Source organism: Lepidothrix coronata, unplaced genomic scaffold, assembly GCF_001604755.1.
Source record: "Lepidothrix coronata isolate B3197 unplaced genomic scaffold, Lepidothrix_coronata-1.0 Scaffold104, whole genome shotgun sequence".
NCBI lineage: Eukaryota > Metazoa > Chordata > Aves > Passeriformes > Pipridae > Lepidothrix > Lepidothrix coronata.
In genome coordinates this window covers 2,290,111-2,308,206 of record NW_016690284.1, presented here as the reverse complement: position 1 = coordinate 2,308,206, position 18,096 = coordinate 2,290,111, and the positions used below count along the sequence as shown (strand labels likewise).

Below are 18,096 nucleotides of genomic sequence, written 5' to 3'. Positions count from 1 at the left end.
ACCTTAATCCTTTCCTTTCCCTTTCCCTTTCCCTTTCCCTTTCCCTTTCCCTTTCCCTTTCCCTTTCCCTTTCCCTTTCCCTTCCCCTTCCCCTTGCCTTCATTTCTCCAATTTCTATATTTTCACTGTCATCATCTTGCACAAAGAGCATGCAAGGATGGAACTAGATGACCTCTAAGGTCCCTTCCAACCCAAGCCATTCTATGATTTTATGATTCTCTCTTTGGGAAGAGACTAAGCTCCACAAAATTATGTTGCTTGGAAATGCATGCACTTTCTAGGAATGAATCCACTCAGTAACCAAGAGCAATATGTAAAGAAAGAAACTACAAGCAGCTTGGCTGGTTTTGCCTGCTTTTGGCCCCAAGATAACTGTGCATTAGAGGCAGACTTGCAGGAATGCATTAGCTCAGAAAAACCACACCAGAGCCTGCGGAAATTTCACATCCTTGTGGAGGTAACAGCGTCTCCTTTTTCTTGTACAGGCACATGTCCTTTACTGTAGGGTGCACATGTTCTTATATAATAAGGAAAAACACGCTCCTCGTGAGATGGTGAACAAAGAGATTTTATTTCAAATTCGGCGCTGGTTTTATCCCTCAAAACCATGTGACTTCTTTGACCAATAAGGTTGTCTATGTCAGCGCATGCTCCCTCGGGCACTCTTGCCCTGGTACATCCCTTGTACCTTAAACACGCCCCCTACACTTTACCTCCTATCTGTTGGATGGGACCACAGCTTCCTCATCTCACAGCACTTGTATCAGGTCCAGGTCCTGCAGCAGCTGGGATAGCCTTAGGTCTTTAGACCAGTATCCGGCCTGGCCATGGCTTTGCTGTGTTTCATCTGATGCTGGTGGAGAACTTAGAACCATGGACTTGTTCCAGAGAATGCTAAAATAATTTTTCTTTACTTCCTTTGGGCAGCTACTACTCAGAAGAGATCTGTGTGCTACATGCTGTTTCTGAACAGAATGTAACCAAGCCCAGCTGTCAGTATTCAGCTGAAATGTGCCTTGGAGAGCAGTCATTTCATTTTATGCATGCTGGCCCTTGTCGTGGTGATTCCAGCCTAGACTGGGCTATTGAAAGGGCAAAGCTCTCTACAAATAGCTTGAAGAAAGTGCCCTGTGGCTATGACACCTGCTATGACTGGGAGGATTGTCCAGGTATGACTTCTGAATGGTGAGATTTATCCAGCCCTTTGGATATAAAAGTGAAATGTGCTGACTCTTTCACTGCTCCAAGAATGGCATTTATAGACGTTGTGGTCCCTTTGGGCACAAGGAGTGTGGAAATGCAGTAAGTCCTGAGTCCCTCTTAGCAAGTGTTACACTTAAATATGTGCCTTTTCCCTTACCCACAACTACTCTATCATTGTTACTTCCCATGAGAAAGGCACAAGAGGAATTTGGATATTAAGGGAACTTTTCCAGGAGAATTAACATTTGAACCTTTAATCACAAGAATGTAGTTGGTAATATTATCACACATTCCCTGTGAGACACTAACCACTAGTTTGTTCTTCAGGAATTAATTTGGGCCACACCCTCTATAGCATATAATTAAATTGTGAAATTAGATCATGATACTACTTCAAAAGCAAGACTGGGGCCACCAGGCTTAATGGGATTTTAATGGTAAAATTTGCAAATACCCATATGTGACAACACTGCTTAAGAGTTTTAATGAACTAGCTAAGCAGGTCAAATCCCTAAGAGGATTATTTTATAAACACTGTTGTGCAATTTGGCTATTTACTGTGTAACCAGGTGATAAGAGCAGTAGGTTTTCCTGTAAATGTCTGAGGTGCTGCCTGGCTCTGCACATCAAGTGCTTGCTAGGAAAAGGCTGAGTGGCAAACACGCTTACTCCTGCACTTGCTTCCAGAGACAACCGTGATCCTTATCACACCAGTCTCCTTAACGACAAATAAAGCAACAGCAGCGTGCAGCAATCCTAAAACCCTGTTTTAAAGATGCAAGATTTCTGCAGCATAGAATTTGAAGCAGGAGGCTGTAAAATTACTGCTTGAGATGTTGTTCTGTGCGGTGCTTGAGCAGAGGGCATGACCAGGTGTGTCTGTTGGGAGACATGCTCTGGTGGAGCCTCTAGGTACCTTTTGCTCCTGGGAAAGTGGTTATAATTTTGAGAAAGCATTGGGCTTATTTATTCCAGGCCATGTAAGAAGACTAGCTGTGCTCCCACTGTGCCAGTGTCTTAAGGCTAGATCCTGTGCCAGCACTTCAGTATTTTTCTCTCAAAAGCCTACAGAGGAGCCCTGTACAAAAAAAAAAAAATAAGAGGGGAGAGAAATAAATTAAATAAAATTAGTGTTCATTGTAATACTCAAGAGATTTGAATTGGACTCCTCACCATCTCCACAGAAGTCTACTTTTCACGAATATGCACAAATGTTTAGGAAATGAAAGTTCCGTTTTTTCTGAGAGTGAGTAGTAGGTATCAACACAGAGGCAGAAGATACTGCAGTGCCATGAAAACAGCCAAATGGAGGAAAGGACACATTTCTCATGTTTTAAGAAAGTGAAGGCAGAAACTTAGTTTCCTGCCTAGGGAATTTCTGGGAAAGAATATAAAGAGTCAGAACCTGATTAGATCAGAAATGGGTAATGAAATAACTGCCAGGACTGAGCTTTACCACAGGCCAGCAGCAAGTAGCTTAGCATTCATAAAGGGAGCTTTAATGAAATAGGAGCTGACACAATATGGACCTTAAGACTCCATTTCATAGCAAGACTGTGTTCAAGGATAATTGGGAACAGAAAGTCAACTTAATATCTTTTTGTTTGGAAGAAAGGTAAGGGAAAGCCAGTGGATAAAAATAGTTAGATCAATTCTGCTTCTGTATGGGCCACTACTGCAAAAACCGCTATTTAAAGCTGATTATTCTTAATACCCCACCATCTAGTGTATGCACTACAGGCTTTTTGTGACTAATATATCACAAACATCCAATGATGTTTTTCCCTGTTGGACTTTGAAATGTCATCAAACTGTAATATTTGGTTTTAGTCATCACAATTTTTGCTAAATTTCCACACATTCATTCCCAGAGACACAGACCCAGTGCTCCTGCCTGATACCTTACCAGTGCCCCAAAGAAGACAGCCGCCCTCATTGCATCCAAATGGAGTCGACAGGAAGGAGGAGGACAGTCAGTCATTGCGTGCTGGCAGCCATGAAATGTGCAGGCATCAAACTGAAGGTGCTAGAACATGGGAACTGCCTGGCATGACTTTTTGACTCTCTGCAAACACCATGATCACCATGTCAAGCACAGGTTGAGCCAAGGGGAAAAGTTGAATATGAAGCAACGAGGAGGTCAAAAACAAAGGATGAGAGAAAAAAAAATAGAGCTCACTTTATCAGATTTTTGGGAGAAGGGTGGCAGTGGGCTTTTTCCTGTATGAAAACGATCTAGGGTGCAGGATACAGGGACTGCTGTCACTGCTGGCAATTCTGCGGATGTGCAGAGGGAGGGAGGGGACCAGATGGGAAGGGAGAAAAAGACTAAGTCTCCCTTAGTCCTGCGTGAAACTTTTCCTTTCCTCAGTCGTTTGTTTCTTTGTCCTTGTGCTTGTGACTGCTGTGCATTCTGGCTGTCTCAGTGGCTGAGTACCTGCTGTACCATCCAGGCAGGCAGACCAGGCACTTCAGCACCAGTGCACATTCCTTCTGATGCCAAATGGGGAGGGGGTAGCAGGAGGCTACCTGCACAGGCACTCATGGTACAAACTCAAGGAGAAATACAAAATACTGAAAAAAACACAACTATGCAATAACTGAGTGAAGTCTTCAAAACTATGTGATTTTTAATTGAAGGGAAGGGGTGTTTGCTTTTTGTGCTTGTTTACTGGGTTTGAGCTTTAGACACTGATGGAGAATTTTTATGGTGTCCTTTGAGGTGAATTAAGCACATGTTTGTACTTAAATATAAAAGAAACATTTAATGAACAATGCATTGGGCAGATGCACTGCAATACTAGGTTCTACTTGAAGGGGTTCTACTTGGAGTCTGCAAAGATGCATCTCAAGCAGGTTTCCTGTATACACTTGCACCAGCACCAGTCCTGAGAGCACCTGTATGGAGCACCTCAGCCCAACCATAGGTCCATTTCCCCATCGTTCCTTGATCACAGATCATAACTGCTGAGCAGTTACAATTAGAATTTTCCCTTCAACACTAGCAATTTTACAAAACTAAGGAATATAAACTTGCTTTCTGAGAAGGAGAAAACAGGAAGTCACTTTTTTTTTTTCCCACCAGCAGTCATTGAAACAATGAAAATCAGGCAAAAAGAGCATAGAATTGAATCAGAGAATTATAGAATTTCCCGAGTTGGAAGGGACCCACAAGGATCATTGCAGTCCAACTCCTGGTCCTGCACATAACACCCCAAGAATCACCCCAAGAACTATATGCCTGAGAATATTGTACAAATGCTTCTTGAACTCTGTCAGGCTTGGTGCTGTGACAACTTCCCTGGGGAGCCTGTTCCAGCACCCAACCATCCTCTGGGTGAAGAACCTTTTCCTGATATCTAAACCTCCCCTGACACAGCTTCATGCTGTTCCCGTGGGTCCTGTCACTTGTCACCACTGAGAAGAGATCAGTACCTGCTCCTCCTCTGCCCCTCGTGACAAAATTGTAGACCACAGTGAGGTCTCCCCTCAGTCTCCTCCAGGCTGAACTGACCAAGTGCCCTCAGCTGCTCCTCCTACGGCTTCCCCTCAAGGCCCTTTGCCATCTTCATTGCACCCGTTTGGATGTTCTCTAATATCTTAATATCTTTCTTACATTGTTGTGCCCCAAACTGCACACAGGACTCGAGGTGAGGCTACCCCAGTGCAGAGCAGAGTGGGACAATCCCCTTCCTCGCCCAGCTGGTGATGCCTTGCCTGATGCCCCCCAGGACAAGGTTGGCCCTCCTGGCTGCCAGGGCACTGCTGACTCACGTTCAACTTGCCGTTGACCAGGACTCCCAGGTCCCTTTCCACAGTGCTGCTCTCCAGCATCTCATTCCCTAATCTATACACACATCCAGGGCTGCCCTGTCTTCAGTGCAGAATCCAGCATTTGCCCTAGTTAAACTTCATATGGTTGGTGACTGCCTGGTGCTTTGATTTGTCAAGGTCTCTCTGCAGGGTCTCTCTGTTTTTGAGGGAATCAACAGCTCCTCCCAGTTTTGTGTAAAAAATTTAGTATCCCTTTGAGTCCTGCATCCAAGTTATTTATGAAGATATTGAAGAGCACAGGGCCTGAGATGGAGCCCTGCAGAACCCTACTAGTGACAGGTTTCCAGCCTGATGTGACCCCGTTCATTATAACCCTTTATGCCTGATGCATCAGCCGATTGCTCACCTATGTCATGATGCATGAGAAATGTCCACTGGTGAACAACCTGCCCCATGTGTAAGTGTCGCACCTTGTCAGAGGTTGGGCAGAGTCACCTGGGAGCTGGTAGTGAGCTGGATGTGAAATGGTTATTTTTCTGTCCAAAGAAACACATTTGGAATGTTATCAAGCTCCCCAGAACAGCAGCTAGTCTCAACTGGGTGGAGCTCAAGAAAAAAAAGAAGAAATTAATCCTGCAACTAAATACAATAAAGCATTATGCTTTCTTGTTTAAAATGTATAGTAAAAATTTTTACCAAAACCTGCATACATTTTCCTTGGTAGTTCTATAGCTCTTTCCTCCAGCTGAAGATCTATAATAATATGCTAGTGGTGGTCTAGGAGGGGGTTGTAAATTTGTTTGTCTATAGTTTTGTTTTGTTTTTTTTTTTAGTGCCCTTATTTCTTCTTGCTGGTTGCGTTCTGTGGGGGAAGAATCACTCAGAATGGTTGTGTATGCTTTTCTGCTCCAGCAACAAACAATGAAGATTTCTTGCTCCCAACCCTCTAACCTTAATGATGGTTTCATTCCAGACTGATTCCAGTGTGACTGCCTAGCAGTGTTTCTGCTAAAAGGAATTTTTTTCACTTGACACTTCTCACCATACTAAATTGCCAGACAAAGTTATTTCCTGGTAAACAGAAGGCAGCCAAGTGCTCCCTGACTGTCCCCATTTCTCCAGCAGCTCTGGTTTCAGAGTGGTTGTGTGCTGTGGTAGCACTGGCATTAACTTCCATTGTTCTCTCTTGCTGGTGGGGGTAACTCCTGTAGTTTCTGTTTTACAGTTGAGCATTATGGCACAGAATGGAGACATCATCTGCCACTCACTGAAAAGGTTGTGATTATGTAATAAACTGAATCCAGAGGAAATCTTCAACATGCTGAAATTAGTGGGAGTTTTACTATTGGCTTCAGTAGTGTCTGGACTGCACTTGCAAGGACTTTGGGTTTGCTCCTGTGCTCTGTCACAGGGGTCACCAACCCTCACATCAAAGACTGCAGTTCTTTAATATTTCCTGCAACAACTATCTTTTCGTTAGATATGAGAACTTCTATTAGGTAATAATAGTTTTCTTGTTCACTGTGGGCAAGGAATGCCATCCCTCCTTTGCCAGTGTAAGCTTCAAGCAACGTACCTGGCTTGATGGATCATTGCCTTGGGTCATAAATTATAATTGGGAAAGATAAAGCAAACCTGAAGGAATCTGTCAGGATAAGCAAGGTCACAGAGACCTTACCAGTTCTCAAGGGACAGCTTTCTTGGTAATGCAGCTTCACTACTGCACAGAAAAAACCCCCCATCTATTTGTTCTTGTTATTAGAGAGGAGGCATTATCCAAAACAAATATAATGAGCCTTTCCATTGATGCAAACGTCCACACAACAGTCCAGCATATCTAATTTTTCACTGGCACAAGACTATGTGAAATGTGTATAGAATACACTTACCACATTGAGACAGCTGAAGCATGACTCAATGGCTGGACAATCAGCAGCTGCTCTTGTGGGCTTCTCACCATGGCTTTTGTATAAATAGTTGTTGTAACGTAGAATGCAAAATTTGATCAAATATAAAAGATAATTGAACATATATATTTATAGTGTCTGTTATAGTGATTATCCTTCTGCAACCTCAGAAAGGAGTAAGTAATCTAGAGTTTTCTCCATGAGTTTGAAGTAAAGTCTCATACACAGATTTAAATATCAACAACCAAACTTGCTGATGAGCCACTGCTTAGGTATAGTATTTACTGTTTCTTGTTACAGCTATGAAAACATCTTGTATTCAATGTTTGAGTCACGATGTCTTTATTTAAAATGCTGTGAGTGGTAATTGTCTATTGATTTAAGATTTTGGTGTAAAACGAGACTATGACTACTAAATGCAAAATTGCTAGATGCAGTAAGCACAGTAGAAAACAGGTACCAGTGCATTTACTAGTAACAATTCCCCAGTGAGTGATAAAAGAGACCATCATCCAGGTTTTTCCCACTGAGTTCCTGCAGAGCTCATTGCTCTCTGATGCACTCTTGAGTTTACACTCCAGGCAGGGCAGGAATGCATCTGCAGCAGCAGTATTAGTTGTGGCATTCATGACAAGCTCAAGCTCAATGCATTCAGATATGTATTCGGGGGAAGAAGTCCATCATGTTTCTTGTCACGCAGAAGTCCTTGATCAGTAGGCTTTGACTATTTTCTTCAGAAAAGGTGTGCTTCAGCTGTATCTGTAACAGAAGCGACTTAACTTCACTGATGAAGGGTTATGGGATAGAGATGCCACAAAAAACATTGTTTATAAACCAAAACTTAACCAAAATAATAACCCTCCTGCTCAGAGATCTCAATTACTGTAAGGGGTCTTTCAACAGGCTCCCAAGGCTGTGTATTCATATGTGAGTAGGTGTGAAGATTTCCAATGCTGAAGGATTTTGCTGATATGATCTTTCTTCCCTAATTACTGGGAGTGAGATTGCCCCTAAAGGTGTATGGCTGCACCCAAGGTAAGCATGTTTCACTGTCCTTTTAATCAGTTGAGGAGAGAAACTGTCTCTTGAAGGACAGAATTTCTGTCTTGTTAGGTAGACATCTCAAAACAGGTTGGGTGAGTTATGCCCTTAAGGTGCCTGTATTCCTCTGTTGACTGTGAAGGGAGCTGGGGGGTGGGGGTGTGGAACTAGGAAAAATACACATACTTACACTATGGATATCTAAAACTGGATTACACTAATCCTACTTCTTTTATTTTTTAAAAAATAATATATATTTATTTGAAATAGATAAGTGTATATACTCCTAACATATGATTTCCAGCACCAGATTGTCTTCCAGATCAGCGTCGTTTGTATTGCCACTTTTTTCAGGAATAACTGGCTCCACCCACAAGGGACCAAAGCTGCTGTGGGATTTAGCACTGTGATAACTCATGGTTAGAGACTGGCTCCCAAAGGGGTGTTAAGGACCAAATGAGGTGCCTGTGCCTCCTTCCCATTGCATGCTCTGTCAGCTAGAAACCATCCAGAGTTGTTCACATGTGGATGGAAGAAACAGTGGTGTTTGTATGAGACACAGTCAGCCACCAACAAAACAGGATTCTGCCTTGCTCATGACCCAGTGAGCCCAGTTGTTCCAGGACCTGCAATAACCAAACCCAGAGCAGACAAGACTTTATTTTAGCTGAACTGATTGTTGCCTTTTAGATAAAACCTGATTGCTAAAATTCCCATTTTGTCTTTGGAAGCTGTTACTTCCAAAACTTGCAGGGTAACAGAGTCTTTCATCCAGCATCATCCTTACCTGGAGAAATCATCTACCTGGAGCACATACGGAATGTCAAGCATCAGGGCATGAGGGTCATATGCACATATATGGCCCAGACCATCTTCCCATGGAATTCGCTACCCTATCCATGGCCTAGGAAACCATTTCAGCCCCTCAAGGCCATCAGGCCCTGCCCTGCCTGGCCATAGACCTCATTGGTTGGGATCCCTGCTTATGAAACAACATCCCCTGCTGGCCTTGGCCTGTCCCCATTCCCAGGAGGGTGCACAGGGCTAGGGCTGCCCGGCTCTCTGGGGGTAGAGTGGGAAGAGGATCTGTTGGAACGAGTCCAGAGGAGCACCATGAATATGACCAGAGAGCTGGAACACTTCTCCTAAGGGGAAAGACTGAGAGAGTTGGAGCCATTCAGCCTGGAGAAGAAAAGGCTGCTGGGAGACCTTATATCACCTTCCAGTACCCAATATGGGCCCCCAAGTAAGCTAGAGAGGGGTGTCTTACAAGAACATGTAGTGATAGGACAAGGGGAAATGGCTTTGAACTGAAAGAGGGTAGATTTATATTAGATATTAGGAACAAATTGTTTAGTGTTACAGTGGTGAGGCACTGGAACAGTTTGTCCAGAGAAGTTGTGGACAGCCCAGATTGGATGGGGCTTTGAGCAATCTAGTATAGTGGAAGGTGTCCCTGCCTATGGCATGCGGGTTGGATTAGGAGATCTTTAAAGTCCCTTCCAACCCAAAGCATTCTATGATTCCATGATAGGTTTGAACTCCAGGTGTTGCCTGCTGCTCTGAGGGTCCCTAGGGAGACTGAAGCCCTTGTGGCACCCTGACAAGAAGGTGAAGTTCATATTTATCTGGAAATTAAAAACATGTCAGCAAGTGCAAACTTTTAACAATATTTTCTTTACTGGGCATATAACCTGGTTACCGAGACTTTCTCCCTCTACTGTTCTCTGCTGCTGAGACCAAGCTAAATAATAAAATCAGTCGTCTTCTTTTATTAGATTCTTCTGTGAGCATAGTGTAATTGTGCAGCTGATAGGAGAGCATTAGCTTTTATGTGATGATATCTTATTTTTCAGACAAATCAACTACAAAATCTATCACACTTGAGTGACTGCAGGTAACTGTGCACCAAGTGGGAATTTCAGGTCCCTGCTGAACAAGCAGGTCTTGTCAAATGCTGTCTCAGACACTGCAGGTTCTGGTCAATGTGACCCATGTATTAAAACCCACTCGGGGAGAAAATAAAGCTGATTATCTGCTGTTTCCTCAGCTCACTGGCTGTTTACGTGTCTCAGGAAGGCTTTCTGACACAGCACTGTAATGCAGCCTATCTATAGCTTCATATTACTAGTCCCAAGAGAGAGCTGCAATAAACAGCAGAGAAGAAATAAGATCTGTTCCTGGAAATCAGCTCAGCTAGAGACAACTGAAACTTACAGCAGAATAAACCATGACTGGTTTAAAGCACTTAATGCTTTGTTTATAATACACACCTAAGCAAGGTAATGCAGGTTATATCAAGAAGATGGCACAGGTGCCACTGCCACAGCCTCTTTCCAAAAATGAGTCACTGAACATGCCACCAGCCTCTTTGAGGGGTGAAGGACTGAGGAAGGCCCTGACTGCTCTGAAGCCCATCAGTGCTTCCCTAGCACAGCTAAATTGCATTAAGAAAGGTGGTCATCTTGGAAAAATATCTGAAAACACAACTTGTCTAAGGACTGCATGGACAAAGAACCATGACGCACGCCAGCCAGGCTGCTGGATTTGACAAGCATGCTTCAGATTTCAGAAGGCAAAAATAAACCGGCCTTTTATCAAATCTGGGGAGTAAAGATCTTTTCTGCTTAAGTTTTTTCTCCTTTGATAGTGACATCTCTGGAGATATTTGTGTCCTTCTCAAAGCTGCAGAATAGAAGAGAATGAAGCCAGATTTCCAGCACTTGATTGAAAATGTCTCAATGTCTGGTAACCCCTCTTTCTGTGTCTTGGTCCCTGTAATTGTGACATTGACATGAATTTGGCTACTGAAAAGATAAAATCTTAGTGAGTATTGGAAGGAGACCTGCTACCACTGGGAAATGCATTCTTCAAATGCCTTGATTTATGTCTCACATTTTCAATGCTAAATTTGATGGTCAGTCCTTGGATTCACAAAAGTTCTGTGACTTCTGGTTACAAAGCTTTATACTGCATGTAAGGACCTGCTGATTTCATTTGCAAAAGTTTGAAAGGTAGAAATAAGCCTGACAAGCCAGTACGTCTCAAGAAATCATTTTGGGAGCTACTGTTATTACCAGTGATCATTCTAGAAAAAAAATAATTTTGCAAATAAATAGCACTTCAGAGTTGGACTTCAGCAATGGGCTAATTTTCTGGAATTATTTCAGAACTGTTCCTTTATAAAGCAGTTGCTTTTAAGATTTAATTTCTTGTGTAAGTTCAGGATATTTTTTGAGAGGAGTGATTTATATTCTTTGTCCCCAGAAGAAGCAGAGGGAGGGTCACTGTGGAGGTCAATGACCTCAGGAGAGGCAAGGAACTGGAATCCTTTATTGGACATACAACTTCATATTTAAAGGATCAGGGTTTACATATTCAACAGGGGGTTCTGCATATTTATGGTATTAAAATTGGGGGGGTTTACAAGGATGAGGTAAGGGAAAAACCCCAGGTTAACATTTTTGAGGTCTTAGGAATTACCTCATGGGAAAAACCTACTTTAACTTGGGCGGTGATTTTACAGGGGGGACGGGTAACACAAAAGGAGAGATAAAACACAGTGGGTCTTCCTGTGTGTTGATCAAATCGGGGTATGATCTCTTTGGTTTGGGCAGGGCATTTGATAACATCATGCAAGGAATCTCTTCCATTGTGCTGGAGGAGGCAGGAAGAATCTACAGTGATGAAGTTACTACAAAAGGGTTTTCCCCAGCTTCTTTGACTCAAGGTTTTCTGTTTAAGCCTAGCAGTTTCTTTTCTCATATCTAAAATTTGGAATCCAACAGTGTAGGGAGTGTGTTTAAGGTACAGGAGCTGTACCAGGGCAAGAGTGCCCGAGGGAGCATGTGCCGATGTAGACAACCTTATTGGTCAAAGAAGTCACATGGTTTTGAGGGATAAAACCAGTGCTGAATTTGAAACAAATTCTCTTTGTTCACCACCTCACAAGGAGCGTGCTTCCTTCTTTACCATGTAAAGTACCGCCACTCTACATATGGCGCACCCAAACTTGGGACTTTGAACTTATATTAAGTCAGTTTAGCATATCCTGAATCAGGCAAAAAACTTGGTAATTCCAGTATCATTTCAATTATCTTGAGATGGGAATTTTCACCAAAAAAACCCCACAGACGTCTTTAAGTTGTTGTCTCAGAGAAATGCAATCCTAATTTAGTGAGCTCCAAAAATATTAGAGATAGTGCACAGGAAATAGAAGAAAGAAGAAAGAAGAAAAGAAAAAAACGACAGATCGAGGCAGTCGGAGAGGCGGAGTGGGGTCCAACATGCACCGGAGCGGTGAGTCACGCTGAGAGGCAGCGCCAACATCCTATGTGGCAAGAACTCTTCCCCAAGCAATGCCATGTCTGCAGCTTGGAGACCCAGGTGGCGGAGCACCTTAAAACCGCCAGGGAAGCCCCACTACCCGCCGCTTGCCACGGTTCGGCCGTGTGCGTAAAGCAGCTCCGCCACTTCTGCCTTTTAACATCCTCAGCGTGACTGCCAGACCCCGCGAAGCCTGCATCAGTTTTCTGCCTAGCAGAAACGGCTGCAGCTCACTGCTGCAGCCTGCCACTTCCTGTCGGCCCTGTGCCACGCTCAAAAGCCACACGGGACCAGCCAAAACTGCGCGCGACCCCACCAAGCCTCGCCCTGCGCCACGTTCAAAACCGCGTGAGACCTGCTGAAGCCGAACTGAACACGACTCCCCACCGCAGCGCCAGAACCCCCGCACCACCCAGCGAACTGCGGGAACCCTGGAGCCGCTTCCCGCCACCGCTGGAGAGCCCCACGCCAAGCCGCCCACGCCCGCCGCTTGCAGATGCTGCTTGCAAACGCCGCTTGCAGACGCCGCTTGAAGACGCCACTTGAAGACACCGCTTGCAGACGCGCCCGTGCCCACGCTCACCAGCCGATCGCCTACTGCTGAGCGCCGCCACAGCCCTCAGCCGCCATGCACCCGCTGCAGCCGCCTGTTGCACATGCCACGTGCCTGCCGCCACCACCGCCTGCTGCAGACGAGCCCGCTGCAGCCCGCAGCTACCGCAGCCTGTGCCCACGCTGACGAGCCCTACCGTCGCCACCAAGAAACAGCGCCTCCGCCACCCACGCAGACCCCGTCAACAGAGAACCGAGAGAAGCCAGCAAATAGACAAAGACTTTCCAGCAGCACACGTCTACAGCGCCAAGACTGAAAGGTAAAATGAGAAATTTTCTCTCCACTGAGATATCACAGAACACAGATGCACTGGCTATCCTGCTAAAACCATATCACATACAAGCCACAAGGGCGGAACTAACAGAACTGGTATGCTTTATTTAGACAGCTGTCCCTGAACTGCCATTAGTTGAAGCCCTTCACATAGAAATATGGGACAAAATAGGAAACCTTATAAAACTAAAAGCTCAGGGGGGAGACCCCCAAGCTAACAATGCCTTTCCAGCCTGGCAAGTCATAATGTCTGCACTAAGCAGAGCACACGAACGGACAAGACATGCATCCAACACCAACACACACCCCTCCACTCACACTGCTGGCAACAGCCCAACTTCTAGGTGTAAGACCTCAAACGCACAAAGTCCGGCGGGGGAAGGGAGAGGAGCTGTTCGTGACTTAAGTTTCGGGTCAGGGACCAGGAGCCAAGGGGACGCAAGTTGGCGGGAGGGGACGGGGCCTGTGATGCGAGATCCCAGCCCATGGGACCAGCGCAGAGGACCCTGTAATAGGGATGGGGGGGGTAACCCAGCATATTTGCCACCCCACACCGCGGATGATTGCCGGCCATGTGCCCAGGGATGGGTGCCACCATCTTGCCCACCACATGGACCGGAAACTGACCCATCTCTCCTGGCCCCAGCGCTGCCCCGCCCCACCCATAGGCACAAAGGGGGAGGTAACCCTGCCCCTCGCCGCCTCCACCACCCACCACCACCTCCCCACAGAGAACCAGGTTCACTGGGGCCACAGGGGGAGAGGAATGGGGAGACGAGGAGGAGGATGGTTCTGCCGGGAGGGAGCGAGGTAGCAAACGGGGAAGGATCGGTTCATAAGTATGCCACACGATTGGAAGACAACATGTGGCTGGCTGATTTTAGGGAGAATTGCTCTGCTTATGCCAGTGACCCACAGGCAGGTGTAATAGCACATCAGTTAACTGGAGATAGAAATTATAGTTCAATAGATATACAATCTAAATACAATAGAGAGATATATGATGTAATAGCCAAACAAGCCCTGAAAGCTATGAAAAACCTTCACACTACAGACCAAAATAGCAACCTGCCCTCTACAAAAGCATTACAAAACTATTCTGAACCAAATTCAGGATGTTTAGATCGGCTGCAATCTGTTTTAAACAAACAAGTGGAATACAATTGTTGCCGTGGGAGTTAGGTGCTGAAAAAATCTCCCGGAGCAGTTAATTAGGGGTGAGATAAGAAAGGGTTTATTATGCCAAGGCAAAAGGTGTTACAAGACGCGCGCCCGTCGTGCCTGAGATGTTACATTTTATATTATCATCCATCCAATCCCAGATGTGTCCACCCTGTGGCCTTTACTCTGGACCGCCCCGGGTCCACCCCCTGAAAATGGGTCTGGGGTGCGTTTCGGGACCCTCTGTTCATCCCATCTTCATCTTCATCAGAGCACAAAGGGTACATAGTCACCCAGTTTTTGAACATGTTCTGTGGTTTAGGCCCTGATACGCTGTTCTGCCAACAATCTAGGCCTTGCCTTGACGAAAGACTAAACATTTCTGCTGTATTCAGGGGTAGGGGTGATACAGGGAGCATAGAATGGGGTAAGAGCGTTAAGGAATGTGTAAACAAGGGTGCTAGAGGGAAAGGGATAAGGGAGGAAGGGACGGATGCTACTTTTAGAGTCTACTTCCACTACTTATAAAACTTACAAGTATTAGAAAAATAAAAACCATTAGGGGTTTAAGGCATCACAATAAAGTCAGAGACATGCTGTATAAGCAATTGGCTTTTGAAAAGGCAAGGTCAAGCTGTGGAGAAGCTTTGCAAACCCCTCTTGAAAGGGAAGGCTACAGCATTGCTGAGTTAGTTCAACCCTACCAAAGAGTTAACTCTGTGAAACACCAATCTAACCCTTTTGCTATAACCCTAAAAGCCCAGTTAGGAGTAAAAGATGAGGCCAGACACAGAGCTAGTTGTGTTACATGTGGTGACAGTAACCACTCTCAGAGAGATTGCCCTTGGAGACCCTTAGCAGCAACATCCCACAACTACCTAAGTAGCAGGGAATGGGCTGACTTATACCAAGGGTGCCATAAACAAGGCAAAGGCTATGCCATAAGCATCGTACTACTTGCTGCCATGCTGCTCGCTATCCTCCTCTCTGCCACCCGCCTTCCCAAGCAAGAGAGGAAGCAGCTTAAGGCAAGACACAATGTGCCAACAACCAGCCCCAAAAATACCCCTGTATTCTGCACCCCCAAGAAAGGTGAGAAGTGGAAAACACTGCAAATGTTAAGAGTAGAAAACGCCATCATAAAGCATGCGGAAGCCTTGCAGATTGGACTGCCCTTACCTAAAAGGCTTCCAGCAAATTGGCCTCTAATGATAATTGATTTAAAGAACTATTTCTTTACCATCCTTCTGCACCCTGAGAATGCGCCAAGGTTTACATTTTCCATCATGGCCTTGAACAATGCACAGCCCATGCAAGACCACCAGCACTGCTGGGCTGTCCTTCCTCGGAGGATGCAAAACAGCCCGACAAAAAATCAGACAATTATCATACACCATCATATAGGTAACACATTAATAACCACGGCCACAAGAAATGAACTGCCATTTGTTATTACTACTCTAACCAAAACTGTCCAAGATGCAGGATTTCAGATTGTTTCAGAGAGGATCCAACCATCAAACCCTGGACTTATCTTGGATGGAAGATCACACAGGAAGAAATTTCCACACAGCCACTGCAGCTCGAGGTAAAGGACACTTTAACTTTACATGAGTTGCAAAAACTCCTGGGGGCCATAAATTGGTTAAGGCCTATTTTAAACATAACCACAAAGGAGCTACACCCTCTATTTGTGCTGCTAAGGAGAGACTCCAGCCTAACATCTAACCAGTCTCTGACAGCAGAGGCAAAGCAGGCGTTAGACATTTGTGCCAAGGCAATAGAGAATAGGCAGGGGAGAAGGAGAAATACTGAACTGCAAATCTGCCTGGCCTTAGTTCCCAACAGGTACCAGCCATTTGCAGTCTTGTTTCAGTGGGATCAGACTGAGAAAGACCCGCTGCTAATTCTGGAGTGGCTCTTTCTGCCCCACACACCACCTAAGACTGTGTGGACCATTAACAAAATGTTTGCTAAGCTTGTCATTAAAGGCAGAGAACGACTGCAGGAACCGGACGGAAGGGATCCTACCATCATCTACATCCCAGCTACGAAGGACAATTTGAATTGGATGCGGGCTGAAGACGTAGGATTCCAAGCTGCCTTGACAAGCTTTGATAGTAATATTTCAATCCATCTCCCTAAACACAGATTGTGGGCAGAAATTAGTAGTTTACCTTTAAAGGCCACAACCAAATGCAAACACAAACCAGTGAAAGGCCTCAGAGCCTTCACAGATGCATCTGGGAAAAAACACAAAATACTGCAATGACTTGAATAAATCCTGCCACAGAACAGTGGGAATGAGAAGTACAGACCATGAACCAAACTCCTGTACAGGTTCTGGAACTGGCTGCCATTCATATTGCCTTGGGGAAATTTTCTGAACAACTTTGTAATGTAACTAATTCCTGTTATACTATAAGGTTAATCCCCCCGTTTTGAGTGTTAGTTTCTTCGAGATATTGTTAACCCTCACCTGTTGTTTGAAATGCGTTCTGCTTGGTTTCTTGTGATTCATAGAAGGTTTGATTTCTATAAAATACACACAAAATCACACATAAATTCTCTTCGTTCACCACCTCACAAGGAGCGTGCTTCTTTCTTTACCATGTAAAGTACCGCCACGCTACACAACAGGTCACCATTTCTGTGCTCTATCAAGCGGACTGGTGGTATCTGTGCTGCTAAAATGAAAGAGGACCAAGTTGTGGGCTTTAGAAAGGGGCACATGAGTATCCTTCCTGTTGAATTATTTAATGTGCTTTTGGTCTGTGCTAGCTAGGCCTCCCCTAAAAGAGCATTTGGGCACAGCTGAACTACTCACATGGGCCATGGACTGTTACCAGCACAACAACAGTTTTGGGGGGGGGATGGTACTGGAAATGAACTGACCTACATCCTTTTGGCTCTGGGACTGTAAAATAAGGCCTGTCCAGTTTTATTTACTCAGTATTTGCTCTTTCCCAGGAATTCTTAGACTTGATTTACTTTATTCACATGCCCATATCTGTTTTGAAATTCTCTAACATGCATTAGGGACAGACAACAGTCCATTAGGGACAGGCAACAGTCCAAAGGGTCAGTGTTCAAGGCCACAGAATGTTCCAATTTTTGAAGTATAAATGAAACACTTGACCATAGTGTTTCAGTCATCTGAGATCTCTAAATGGGGCTGGGAAATTTTAAGAAACCAAGATCTCTTTTCAGTATTGAACAAAACCTCAAGCAAAACTCTATATGTTCCTTGAAGTTATTTTAAGTTAAACTTGCACAGTACAGTACCTGATCATATTAGATAATTTATGATAATCGCCTCATATCCTTGGCTTCATCCCCTAGGGAATAATTTCTTAATAAATACATGTGAAATCCCAGGTTATTGCATTCGCATTTGTGAATACATGGTTATTTTGTCTGTGAAATTCCTCTGAGAGTTGCTGTGTCAACATTTGTTGTGCAACACTCTTATTTGCTGTGTAACAGGGTGAGAACAGCAGTGAGTTTTCCTGTAAATGTGAATTTTTTTCTTGGCTGGCACAATGTGTAGAGCCCTGCCAAGAAATACTTGGGTAGTGGCTGCATTCCTTACTGGCTTGATTGGTGTGTCTGGGGGTGTGTGCAGGCATGTGTCTGCACACGTGTGCAGAAATATACATCTACTGGATGGACTGAAAATGCTTCAGCATTGACACCAGCACATGCTCCCATTGCTGATACAGCCATGGATGTTGTAGTCCCCCATTTAGGCTACAGCTGACTTGAATATGTGAGCATGCAGAGAGAGACTTCACCAAA

General features: G+C 44.7%; 1 protein-coding gene across 1 annotated transcript in view; it reads left to right on the top strand.

Annotated features, from left to right (window-relative positions):
• Positions 1 to 4,309, top strand: part of C6 (complement component 6) — a 25,731-nt gene extending 21,422 nt beyond the window's left edge. The window contains exons 17-18 of the mRNA XM_017823593.1: positions 928 to 1,169; positions 3,075 to 4,309. Of these exons, the coding sequence (XP_017679082.1) occupies positions 928 to 1,169; positions 3,075 to 3,256 (424 nt within the window). The 3' untranslated portion in view covers positions 3,257 to 4,309. The remainder of the gene's footprint in view (positions 1 to 927; positions 1,170 to 3,074) is intronic.
• Positions 4,310 to 18,096: the final 13,787 nt, after the last annotated feature.